The sequence below is a fragment of the Macaca thibetana genome, chromosome X (assembly GCF_024542745.1).
Source record: "Macaca thibetana thibetana isolate TM-01 chromosome X, ASM2454274v1, whole genome shotgun sequence".
Taxonomy (NCBI): domain Eukaryota; kingdom Metazoa; phylum Chordata; class Mammalia; order Primates; family Cercopithecidae; genus Macaca; species Macaca thibetana.
This window is the reverse complement of record NC_065598.1, coordinates 143705360-143717842: the sequence shown is the minus strand read 5'-3', so window position 1 is coordinate 143717842 and position 12483 is coordinate 143705360. Positions and strand designations below refer to the sequence as shown.

The 12483-nt window shown below is 39.3% G+C and overlaps 1 protein-coding gene across 4 annotated transcripts in view; it reads right to left on the bottom strand.

The window, feature by feature from the left end:
- AFF2 (ALF transcription elongation factor 2) overlaps positions 1-12483 on the bottom strand; it is a 498347-nt gene that overhangs the window by 85338 nt on the left and 400526 nt on the right. For all 4 annotated transcript variants that reach the window (XM_050775184.1, XM_050775181.1, XM_050775182.1 and 1 more), the window contains one exon: positions 2602-2639. In XM_050775184.1, coding sequence (XP_050631141.1) covers positions 2602-2639 — 38 coding nt within the window. The remainder of the gene's footprint in view (positions 1-2601; positions 2640-12483) is intronic.

The window sequence follows — 12483 nt, the reverse complement described above, 5'->3', positions numbered from 1 at the left end:
GAGCGCAGTAGACACCCTGCCAGATCCGGAGGGGTGGAAGTCAAGGGCGGGTCTGCATTGGCAGCATTCAGCAGTGGTGGATGGTGAGCAAAAGCTCAGCTCAAGCCGGAACAAACACGGACCAGAAGAGTGTGCAGTTGCAAGATTTTATAGAGTGAAAATAGAGCTCCCATACAATGGGAGGGGACCCAAAGGGGGGTTGCCTGATCCGGCTCGAATGCCTGGGTTTATATCCTGATCATTGTGCCTCCCCCTGTGCTCTCAGGCGATAGATGATTTGATTATTTCTTTACCTCCTGTTTTTAGCCTAATTGGTATTTTAGTGAGCTCTCTTTACTACCTGATTGGTCAGGTGTGAGCTGAGTTAGAAGCCCCATGTTTAAAGGAGGGTGTGGTCACCTTCCCCAACTAGGTTTAGGAATTCTTAATTGGCCTAGGAAATCCAGCTAGTCCTGTCTCTCAGTCCCCCCTCTCAACAGGAAAACCCAAGTGCTGTTGGGGAGGTTGGCCGACGACTGCTCTAACTGCTTCCTGCTGAATTGGGGCATAGTAGGGTTGTGCAGTTGAGATTTCCTCGGGAGGGGTGCCTTTGATGTCATCAGAAATGGCAAAAGGACTATTATATATAAAACTTTTTAAAAACTTTGACTGCGTTTTCCTGTCAGGCAAAGCAACTGAACCTTGCTGTGGAGTTTTTGTTTCTGAGCTGAGGTCTTGAGGAAGTCTCCTTCTTCAAGTGCTGAGTTTGGTATCATGAACCCAAACTCATCCTGAGAACAGTATCTTATTTAATTAGAAGACAATTCTAAACACCTACCAGTTGGTTGTGACTTAGGTTTATTACTAAGCGGATTTTCAAATATATTTAAAGCACAAAACTCAATAATCCTGTAACTTCTAGTTTCCCTTCCTTCTTTTTATAACATTCCTCAGAAAGCTAGACATTAGATAGAGTCTGCACTGTGAATTAATAAGAACTCATAAAAATACAATTACTGTAGGGTCAAATTCTCATAAGTAGCAAAGAGAAAACAGGTCCCCGCTTCTAGGCCATTAGAATAGAATTAAATGCAACCCCAAACACTGCCGATGGGCTATTCTATGCATGCAAAAATGCAGCTTGGGAATCACTTCCTATTGGGAGGGCTGGAGCTTGGACACATTTGCCATTGAGGGCCTCGATTTACATTCCTCCAGCCCTAGCCCCATGCCTTGTGACCTGGGGCACACATCTGCATGCAGGCGGACTGGAGGGAGGAGTGCAGTTGAACTGCAGGAAAGAAGATCACTAATCGCCCACCCAGGGACACAAGCCCTGACCCTGGCCTCATTAGCACCACCTCTAATTCTCCGAGCTTGCCAGCCACAGGCTCACAGTGGAGGAGCCTTTAGGGCATTCAGATGGAAAAGAAATCAGGCTGCAGAGAAGATTTCAACCCCAACTGCACAATTTGACAAAACCTGAGCTACTACAAATACTTCCACAGGACTACAACATAATATATCTCCAGACTACGGATATCCCTCTAGACGTTACAGAGCCTGATAGGAAATATTCTTTGGCCTAAGAAAAATGAAACTTAAAAGCAAAGTACACAACACCTTTTGGAAAAACGTACTAGGGCTTGGATTTAATGGTATGCTAAATGCTACCCTGGTGCCCTGGAAAAGTTAGTTATTTTATTATACAAAACATAAGCAGGCTTCTTGTCATTGGCATTAGCTGATCCATTCTCCCAGAAACTTAAAAATCAATGTACTCTCCATTTCTGTATTTGGTATCAATATAATGGAAGTCAGCCGAAATAAATTAACACATAGTTCCTCGAGATGTGATACTACCAGACCTATAATAACCCAGCAAATAGAGAAAGTCCTCCCTCAGCCACAGAGCTGGCAGGGCTAGCATGCATTGTAACACTGCAATCAGATGTTACAAACCCAAATGACAAGACAGTCATCCTTCTTAATTTGAAAGTCTCCCTTCTGGAAGAGACAGGGATGTCTAAGACGTACTATATTTAAAGGAGGTCTGTGTAGCTTGTTTATGATTTAAGAGTATCTCATAAAATGCCTTGGGAGTTGCTTTCTGTTAGCTAAAACAAAAAAAGAAAAGCCTTCGGTTACGTATATTTTATGAGCTTTTCATTAACTGAGTATTGAGGCCTTGATGCCAAGGTGCCAAACTTCCCCACGTGGCTGGAAATCACTTGGCACACTTTCAGTCATTTATGTCTCTGTCATAGGTCCAAGGTTTGCAATTAAAAATGTAATCTTTTTAGCATGTGCAAAACCCAAAGGCTTGAAGTACTATGTATTGAATATGATTATAATAGAATTTGGCAGCTATTCATGGATTGCACATATTAATTTATGTAAACTGGGTACAACTTGGAGCATTTCTTCATCAGGAACACAGGAAAAAATATAAGCTGGTCCCTGCTCATTGGAGGATTTTTTTTGGCTTGTTTTGTTTTTGTCTTTAAATTGTCATGAATAGAGATTAACTCAAAATCCAAGGTCTCTTTTATGACCTTATTTTTTCACATGCATCGAGTCCATTAAAATTAACATTCGCAACTAATAAAAATAATAACTTACTTCACAGGATTATTCCTAGGTTTTGCCTTTTCAACAGCCTGTAAAGAGAAGAAAAAATGCAATTAGACAATATTAGCAGGCATAATCATTGCAACTAGCTACCAAAACAATAAGCAATATAAAATGCTCTTCAGAAACATAAGGAGCTAATCGAAACAGGGTGCTGTAGATAAGCAGACTGGAGACTCAGAAAGCAATTTTCTTCTCCTGGGAAACACAGTTACCTGTCCAAGTGCAGCTTTCCAATACAGGCAGGCCTTGTGAAGGCTGCCTAGAAAGTTCATCAGGGACCATAAAAGTGGACTTCTGGGTGCACAACTAGGGTCCTTCTCTTCCCACCTTTCACTCTAATCTTACCCTGTTTGGACCTGATTGTGTTGTAATGACAGGTTGGGGAAACAGATGCAGACGGAATGGTCGTGGGCATATCTTGGATTTTTAGATTTGTGGTAGGGAACTGCTCACCCTAGCACTGCTGCTGACACCTGGCCACACTTCCACCATGATAGAAAGTCAAGTGTCCATTTCCAAAATCATTTTTATTAGCCTACACCACAAAAGGACAAGGAATGACTGAATACTGAGATCAATTTCCTCCCGTGGATCATTAAGAAAATACACACCAAATCATAGAAATGAGGAAATCCCCGGGCCTCTCGGCCTGCATTGCCTTAGACATGGAGCCTGGTTCCAGTTTAGCACTGAACCCATTGATCTGTGTACAGTCCATTTATCATTCATGAAAAGAGCTAGTGATCTTCACAGTATATTAGAAGAAACAACTCAGATCATCTGTCAACAGCCCTCTTATTTCTGTTTCCTTCTCCACAGGGATTTCATCTCCTTCGATTCTTTTGGAATTAAAATGTTGCTAAGCAACACAGCTGGGGGTGCTGATGGCAGAGTGGCTACAGTCTATCAAACTGTTTAAGCACCTGGAGGGTTTCAGTGATGATTTTTTTTCATATTTCTGTAGCATAATTATGTAATCAGAACCAAACTTGTACTCTCGTAGACTTTTTCAGGCTACAGACGCTACGTTTGATAAAAAGAGCATTGAAGCAGCCATTTGACAACCTCAGGGTTGTTCAGATCCTTTACAAAAGTATCTGTTTGGGGACCTTTATATTTGTGAATCTTGGAGGTGGGTAAGGGCTACAGAGAAGAGAGAAGAGAATACTGCTGTAAATTAGAATACAGAGGCAACCACTTTTAGCAGAGACAACATGTAATCTAACTCTGGACTTGACATTCTGGGTGACAAGTGATATTCGACACACTGAAACCCTCTATGCATAACAACTGAATAAAACACTTCCAAAGTTTAGATGTTAGTGCTGGAAATCCATGCTTCCATTTATTAAGTCTCAGGTTCTGTTTCTAGATAAATAACCATTAATATTTGGGCACTTTCTTTGGCTTGGTAGGCAAAAATCATTTTCTCACCGTCTGTGCCTGAGGTTGAATTTTGGCAAGTGCTAGAATAGGAAAAAAGCTAAGGAATGAGGTAAGAGGTGAAAATGAGAAAACAAGAAATATGTGTCTGGCTGGCCCAACTCATCTGTCACATGTATCTTGGATATGAAAACCTGTTCATTTGCAGTCCATGTACAGAGGATGCGAACCTCACTCATCCTGCAGATTCTCCCATGTCAGAAGAACAAAGAGAGAGAAGGTGCTGGCAAGAAGTGGGGACTGGCACACACCTTTCCTACAGCAGCAGGACCCAGTCTGTACACACATGCACACTCACATCTGCCTTTTTTTAAAAACACCCTTTTGTCTCCCAAGTCTGGCTGGTTTGTAATAAGATATAGCAGTAGGCTGAAGACATGTCACTGTGGAAATCACATGAATCCACTTTTTTCAATCCCTTAGACTCCAGATAAGTCTGTTCTAGAAGACTTAGGTTATCACAAAGTAATGGGTGCTGTGTTCAAGTGGTTTCCTTTTAAAGCATGCTGGATGTGATAGGATGAGCTTGCCACTGGCAGGAGACAGGAAGAGGGAAAAATCAAAGTGACATTGCTTAACCTCCCTTTGATTCGGAGGCATGTGTTGTGAAAATATCCTTTCTGCTCTATGCTTTGGAATTGCCAATTAGACCCAGTTATTTTTCTCTGATCAGGAGAAAGATGATCATGTTTGAGGCCAGTTTCTTTGAAACATTCATATTTTTATAGAGCCAATATAGGAAAATAACTTCCTTTAAATTATTTTTTCTGGGTTGCCTGGCTATTGATCGAAAATGTCTATGCTGAAAGATTCTCCTTTCTTTGGAAATTAACTTGCTATTATTCTGATGTCCCAACAGCTCTAGTCAGATGTCCTCATGTCATCCTCTTGTGTGCTCATCACCTTGAATCTCTCAAGTAAATGATGGCAAGTAAATGACGGTGGAGTAAATGATGGCAGAGAACCTCGCCATATGAGAAAAAGCTCGCAATTTGTTACTTTGCTTTCACTGTAATTTGATGTTGTTTTAGGCATGCTATGAGGAATTATTACATTAAGAGACTTTGAGGAAAAAAATTTAAGTGAATTATTTATGTGCAAATGATACGTGAATTATTCTACAAGATACACAAAGAGATAATTTCTCTTTTGAAATGATGGGACATAAGAAGACAATCGCAAGTTCTGGATACACATGCCAGAATGTGAGACACACTGCAAAAGGAGGAAAATTAAAAGGAAATGACATAGCACAATTCACCAAACATCAAGACAGTTACATATTGGGATTGCAGCTAATTTTAAGTTTAAAAACATACATTAAAGTAATTTAAACTGATTGGAAAATGGAGGCTGGAGAGTTAACAGTTATGTTGCTTTAATTTATAACGTCTATATGCTTTTAAAAACCTATATTCTCCTTATTTTTTTTTGCCATGGTTCCCTATCATGATACTTATCTCACAATTGAGGAAGCTCTAGTATAAGAAAAAACCATAAAAGAAATTAAAATGTTAGAGAATGTACTCCAGTATGGTGTGATGTGAGGTAATAGGCTAGCGTGGAGAGAGTGCTGTGCCAGAAATGTTAAAAACCTGGATTCTAGTCCCAGCTTTGCCACTTACCCTATTGGCAAGTACTAAACACCTTTGAGCATCAGTTTCTTCATTTTAAAAATGAAGATAATAATTTCTGCCTTTTCTACAGCAAGGGTGGTTGTGAGTAGCCAACATCGACAACAGTGCTCTGGAAGTTGCAATATGATATGTAAATGCAGTGCATCTTGATTGTGACTGCTTTCTACACAGGTGTTCATGCGTAGATTTTTACAGGCAGATAGTTTATGGGCTTACTGAGTAGAGGCCATGTTGCGGTATGAAACCTATGTAGTTATTCCAATGAGGATTATAGGAACCACTATCTTCTACTCTCCATATCAGTAGTGGTTCTGGAGTGAATAGAATGCTTCTGTCTGGAAAGTGCTATTCACAGAAGACTTTGATATGTTTAGATTCTACAGACCTCTCTTTTTCTCTATTTGTCTTTCTCTCTTTTCTCTCTCTCTGTGTTTCCAAGGAAGCCTAGGATGATTCTGTATTTTCCAGCTGATCTCTCCTTCAGTAGCCCCTCCTTCCACACTTCACTCCATCAAAGAGGCTCTTTACTTCTTTATTAACGTTGGACCCTGAGGATGGGGAAGCCCTGAAGCTCCTATTCTACATGGGCCACCTCTGTCATGGGGTATCTTGAGAAATTAAATGCAAGGAAGAAGGAACTTCTCTGATTCCAAGGAGGATTTCTGAGATGACTCCTCTCTCATTATCAGCAAATTTATCTCCTTTGGAGGGATGATGTGGCTACAGATAGGCTCAGAGTTGCTCACTCACTAAACCTATGTTCCTGAAAATAAGAACCCCGTCTTTCTTTTATATAGATAATCCTTGTGCGGCACTAAAGCTCAGGTAACCCAGGAACCATATTGAATTACATAAACCATATAACATAGCGCTATTACAAAAAAATAGGTAGAAAGAATGAAGGAAGGAAAGACTGTTGCTATCTCTTGAGTCCCATCCCCATGGCATACACGATATCATATTTCCTTAGGGATAAAATGTGACATAAAAGATGCTTAGAAAACTTGCCAGCTGTTTGCTATATAATGATAACACTTCTTCAAAATTCTTTAGCAAGGTAATTCTGTCCCAGAGATTATACTCCATTAATTGTTATTCTAGTCCAATAGACATGTATACTATATTTATAGAAAATGTAGAGAATCTTTTGGGGGTTATAAGAAGCATGCTTTGAACAGTTACAGTCAAACTTATGACATTATCCCCCTCCTTTTACAGAAAACAAATCTAATGCAATATGTTTCCTGTATGTTGAGACTGTCAAAGCGAACATTTGGATGGCCTAGAGATATTGTGGCAGTGGACTCAGGTATTGGTTTTTTCCATAATCAATAATAATACTGTCAGTCAAGCATAAAGTGTGATTTTATTAGTATTGTTCTATATTCCTTTTGCATTTCTATTTCATATGCATTTTCCTTACATTCTACTAGCAGATACATCCAAACTGGGTTTTTACATTTCTTAATCAAAAGGGAAAAGCCAATTGTTCAGATAATTTCAAATAACTGGGTATTCAACAATATGGAAAAAGACAGAAAAACAATTAATTGCATTGATTTTGTGTTTCTTTGTTTTGTTTTGGATTTAATTTTTTTTCACATGATTGTTCTGTGAGACACAGCCATACTCTAACTTAGCAGCATGTATTGGTAAATTGCATCGATTGCCTAAGTTCAGAAGAGAAACTCTTCTATTAACAAATGAACTCATCATTAGGGTATTCAGATGGTCTAAAGTCAATACCAACAGAACTGGCTAAAACAATTGAAGAGACATATACTGACAGCACTTGCTTAAATATAAAAATGAATGCTTAATTACAGCATTTAAATAGATTTCACTGGAATGAGTAAAATAGCAAAAGACAATGTATCCTGTAGGCTGGGGTTTCAGCTGGCATTAAGCACACACAGCCAAGGGTGGCAGATTAAGAGGACAAAATGTCACTCAAGATTTTACAACACCTGGGTGCCTGAATTTCTGACTTGTCATACAGGGATTGTAATCTTTAGGAAAACACTAACCATTATTATGCATGCCTGAAAACGTGCATGGAAATATCCTGTATTTGAACTTTGAACCACTAGGAAGCAAAAACATGTTACCTATCTTTAGATCACTAGGCTTTCCACATTTTAACTTTATTCATTCTTTTCTGATAATCAACGAAATAGGTCTTTGCTATACATAACAAGGGCAGGAATATACTTTTGACAGACAGAGGTTGGGGAAAATTTGTTCTAAGTGGATAGAACTATGTCTTGCACTTAATAGTCACTTGAACATTGATGAGATAAATGAATGAGGAATGACTAGGCAAACTCATAGGCCTGGACATTATGCTCTGGGCATGAAAATGTGCCAGATGACACTAAGCTCTGTATGGAGGGAAAAAATAAGCCTCTGGAGGAAGAGCTGAGCTCCAGGCTGATGTGCATCTAAATTCATCCAGCAACTGAATGTAAGGCGCTTGTTTACACTCCAAAGAGGAGGGAGTATGGAGCTGCATTCACAGGGTGAATTTCCCATCCCACTTTCTGGAAGAAAGCTTGTAGCTACCTGTGCCTTCCTCACTCTTCCTGCAACTACTGCTAACTTGATTTGTGTTGCCTCTCACCAGGACTGTGGCCACTGCCACCTCACTTCTCTACTGGTCTCCCTATTCTAAATCCATTTTATGTTCTACTGCAAGATGAATCTTCCTAAGGCTCCACTTTGATCACATTGCTCTCATTGTCATAATCCTTCATGGCTTCCCATTGCTTATTGAGTAAGTATCAATTTCACTCACATTGCCATTCAAGACCCTGCCACAGCCAGTTGAACAGCCACTGAATAGCAGGTACTACTTGTACCTGCATGCACATTTCACTAACTTGGCAGCCAGAGTTTTGTGAGCATCCAGCCCAAAGATGATGTGATAACAGCATTCAGCAGTGCCTGCATTCCATAAAGAATTGCTCCCTTCACTCTGGCTATGTTGCTGGATAGAAAATCCTTTAGCAAGATCCATTTGTCAGTTGGAAATTTCCTTTATAACTAAGGTTTGGTTTATTGTAACTTAATGAAAAATGTACTGTCTTTGGTGAAGAAGCATGTTTCACCCACAAAAGTCATCTGTTGACACTAATCATTCTCTAAGTGGAGTAAAAATGGAGATGCCAGGCAAGCACTTCAGTATTGCTTTGAGGTGTTTATTTTTCCCCAGTCAGGAGGCCCAATGTAAGTGGCACTTGGTCACTCTGTTCCCCTGGGGTTTGTGGGTTTGAAAATTCAATTTTCTTTCCCCTAACCAATCTGAGCCCTCTTGCCTCTGATGCTAAGGGGGCACACCTCGCAAAATGACATGTGTCTTTTAGTGAGAGACAATCAATGCCTAATAGAGGTTTTCTCCCTACCATGCATAACCAGAAGAAATGGGAAGTGTATTATTAGTATATAGTAGGTGCTCAATTATGTATTCAAAAACCTAATTGGCAGGAAATACTGATAATACACCTTTATCTTTAACCTACTAGTGTGATCAGGCTTCTTGTCCCTTTGGAACACATTATACTCTGGGTGATGAGACTGCATTCATTTTTATTTATATACTAAATACTAACTGACTGTTAGTATCTCAGTTTTCTTATTGAGAAAATGAGAAAGCTGGAGTAAAAACTCTCTATGGTCATTTTAAGGTCTGGTATTCTATATTTTAATACACACACAGGAGTATTTCACATATATCTAAAAGGATTACCTCCATATGTATATATAAATATATATATTTATATATGGATATATAATATATAAAATAATATATATAATATATATGGATATGTATTTTTTTCTCATTTTTTCTCTCATATATATATATATATATATATATATATAAATACATGAAGTGGACTAAGGTTTCATATTTAGCCCTGAATCATATATATATGTGTGATTGAATATTGAGTGAAGGACTTTGGCAACAATGTTCTTGGCAACAATGGTGTTTGCCCTTTATTACATAAAGTCTGTAGTATACAATGGAGAATGTAGGGTTCAAGGGAAGGAATTTTAAGCAGAAATTGGATAGAGTCTGACTTGATTTGGGAAGATAAATGTGGATACAATAAGGAAGATGGACACAATGAGGGAGAACCAGGAAGTTAGGGAGTTACTTTCTTGTTAATCAAAAGAGAAATAATGAACACAAGAACATGGCAGATCAAACCAGTATGTCTCTTCGACCACAGACAGCATTGCTATTTCTGTGCTAACAACTCAAAATAGTCTGGACTAGGAGGCAAAAAATAGCAACTAATTGTCTAATGTACTCAATTTTCCCTCAGTCTATTTCTAACTATAGTCAGGAAAACCAGGCTCTGTAGCATGTCCTGGTAGTATTATCAGGTCTATCCTATCATCATTCAGGAAGGGAGCCTCTCAGGAAACACTACTTCTGCTCTGGCTGGAAGGGACAATATAATATGTTTTATCAGAAGAAATGTGGAATTTTCTTCACTTTCTGCCAAAAAAGCTGAAACACATGGAAGCCTCTCTCCAAATACTGTATCTGTTCACCATTAGTTATAGACTGAGAAGGAGAATCTTGCTGGGTTGGAAGATAGCTGCTGCCATTATCTGCAGGCATGCACACTGCCAATAAAGAGTTGTGCCACAGAGTCTAATTTGTCTACTTGAGATGTCTTCTCCTTCATCTTTTGAAGCCTCAATTGTAACAGTTGTGAAACTACATCAGGATTTACACAAATATATTAAAACAGAAAAGTTGCTGAGGACAGTTTCATGGTCACACTGTGAAGACTTAATGGTACAAAATCAGTGTTTTCACGGCTCCTGAGGGAAGCTGAATTAACATCATCTCCCAAACAGATTGTTCTCTTTTCAGGATAGTTTCCTTCCCCCTCATTTCAAAACACATCTGCTCCTCTGAGCTAAGGAGTTATACCTAGCATGGTGTTTCTCGGCAGATGCAGTAAAGAGGAATAGAGACTTACTAAGACTTAATGACCCTCGAGTCCATGCTTATGCCCAGAGGATTCTGAAGGCTAGACTCGGGGATTCTGGGACATGCCTGGTCATAGGGATGCTCTCACCCACTATAAAGTTTTCTCCACGTTACCAGGCAGGCTCGTGGCTCAGAGGCTCGAAGGGGAACCTAATCGCTGTCTTTAAGAACCTGGGCTCATGCTGTGATTCTGCTCCAAGTGAGAGCTGGGAGAAGAAATATTAGGTAAGAATGGTTGGGCAGAAGAGGTGAGAAGATACAGAGGGGAGAAGAAGAGGGCAAATGAGGATATAAGAGGCCAGGTTCTTCCACTTTTCTGAGGAATTATCACAAGCACCATTGCACTACTTTCTTCACAGAGGAACATAACAGAGCATATGGAATTGGAACAGACATCCATAGGTGAGGGCAGTGGTGTGCCAATTAGTAATGCACAGAATTTCCATTCGTCTTGGTATCTCTGTATCTCTCTCTCTCCCCCCTACCCCTCCCTGTCTTACACACACACACACACACACACACACACTCACAGAGTACACTGTTCACAGCCAGAACACCACAAATACAGTCATATAGTAGCATGGCCATACTTGTCAATAAGACAAAAGGATGTTATTGCAGACTTCATTTATATGTGTGTGTTTAAGGTGGTGGGTGGGTGTCACTTATGTCAATATTCAAATAAAATTACATGGGTATTAACACATTTGGTCTGTACACTATCTCTTGCCCTCATTGTCTGCGTGAATTTAATGTTGCCAATTGTAACTTGGTTCCCTGTATCCCTACTACTTTATGGAACCATACCCAAGCCATTTTTATTGTAAGCACAGTACCCCTGCTAGCAAAATACAGGGGTAGAGGAAGGGTAGAGGAAGCAGTGGGAAAAGCCCTGTGAGCTTGCTGGGCCCCCCAGTAAGCAATTTCCACCTTGCCTCACAGGGGTCCTTTAGGAGGGCTGCCAGAGGCACTCGGAAAAGGCTACAGGGAGAAGGAAACCTCCAGCTGAACTTTGTAACAATTTGAACCCATTGAGAAATCTGGCCAGAACTCAGGGAAGGGCATGAATCCAGAGTGCAGACTCCACAGGAGGGGGATGAACTAAAGCCCTACTTGCTTTTGCAGCAATGTTGCCAGAAATGACAGGATTTTATGCTCTTTTATGGCTAAATAATAATCAATTTTGTGTATATGTGTGTGTGTGTGTGTGTGTATATATATATATGCATATATATACATATATATCACATTTTACACAATGTGTGTATATACATATATATCACAGTTTACACAATGTTGATGAACATTTAGATTGATTCCATATCTTAGCTATTGTGACTTATGCAGCAATAAACATGGTGGTGCAAGTATTCCTTTAATATACTGATTTTCTTTACTTTGGAAAACTACCCAGTAGTGAGACTGTTGGATCATATAGTAGTTTTATTTTTAGTTTTTTTGAGAAAGACACACACATATATATATGATTCAGGGCTAAATATGAAGCCTTAGTCGGCCTCCATTAACAAGAAATCAGCTTTAGCAAGTTTATACATTTTTAGTAAAATGTTCCAAAGACTCCTATGAAATTTTTGCTGTGTGAAATATGAGTTATGTGGCCCCATACATTTTGGAAAGTTTTGTTTCTTTTTTCTGCCCACCCACCTGTATTTTGAATGGTTAATGTTGGATTGGTTTATCTCAAATTTAACAATGCTTACGCTCTTTGCTCTTGATAAATAAACATAAAAGTAAATATAGCTGCTTAAGAAAATATCAATT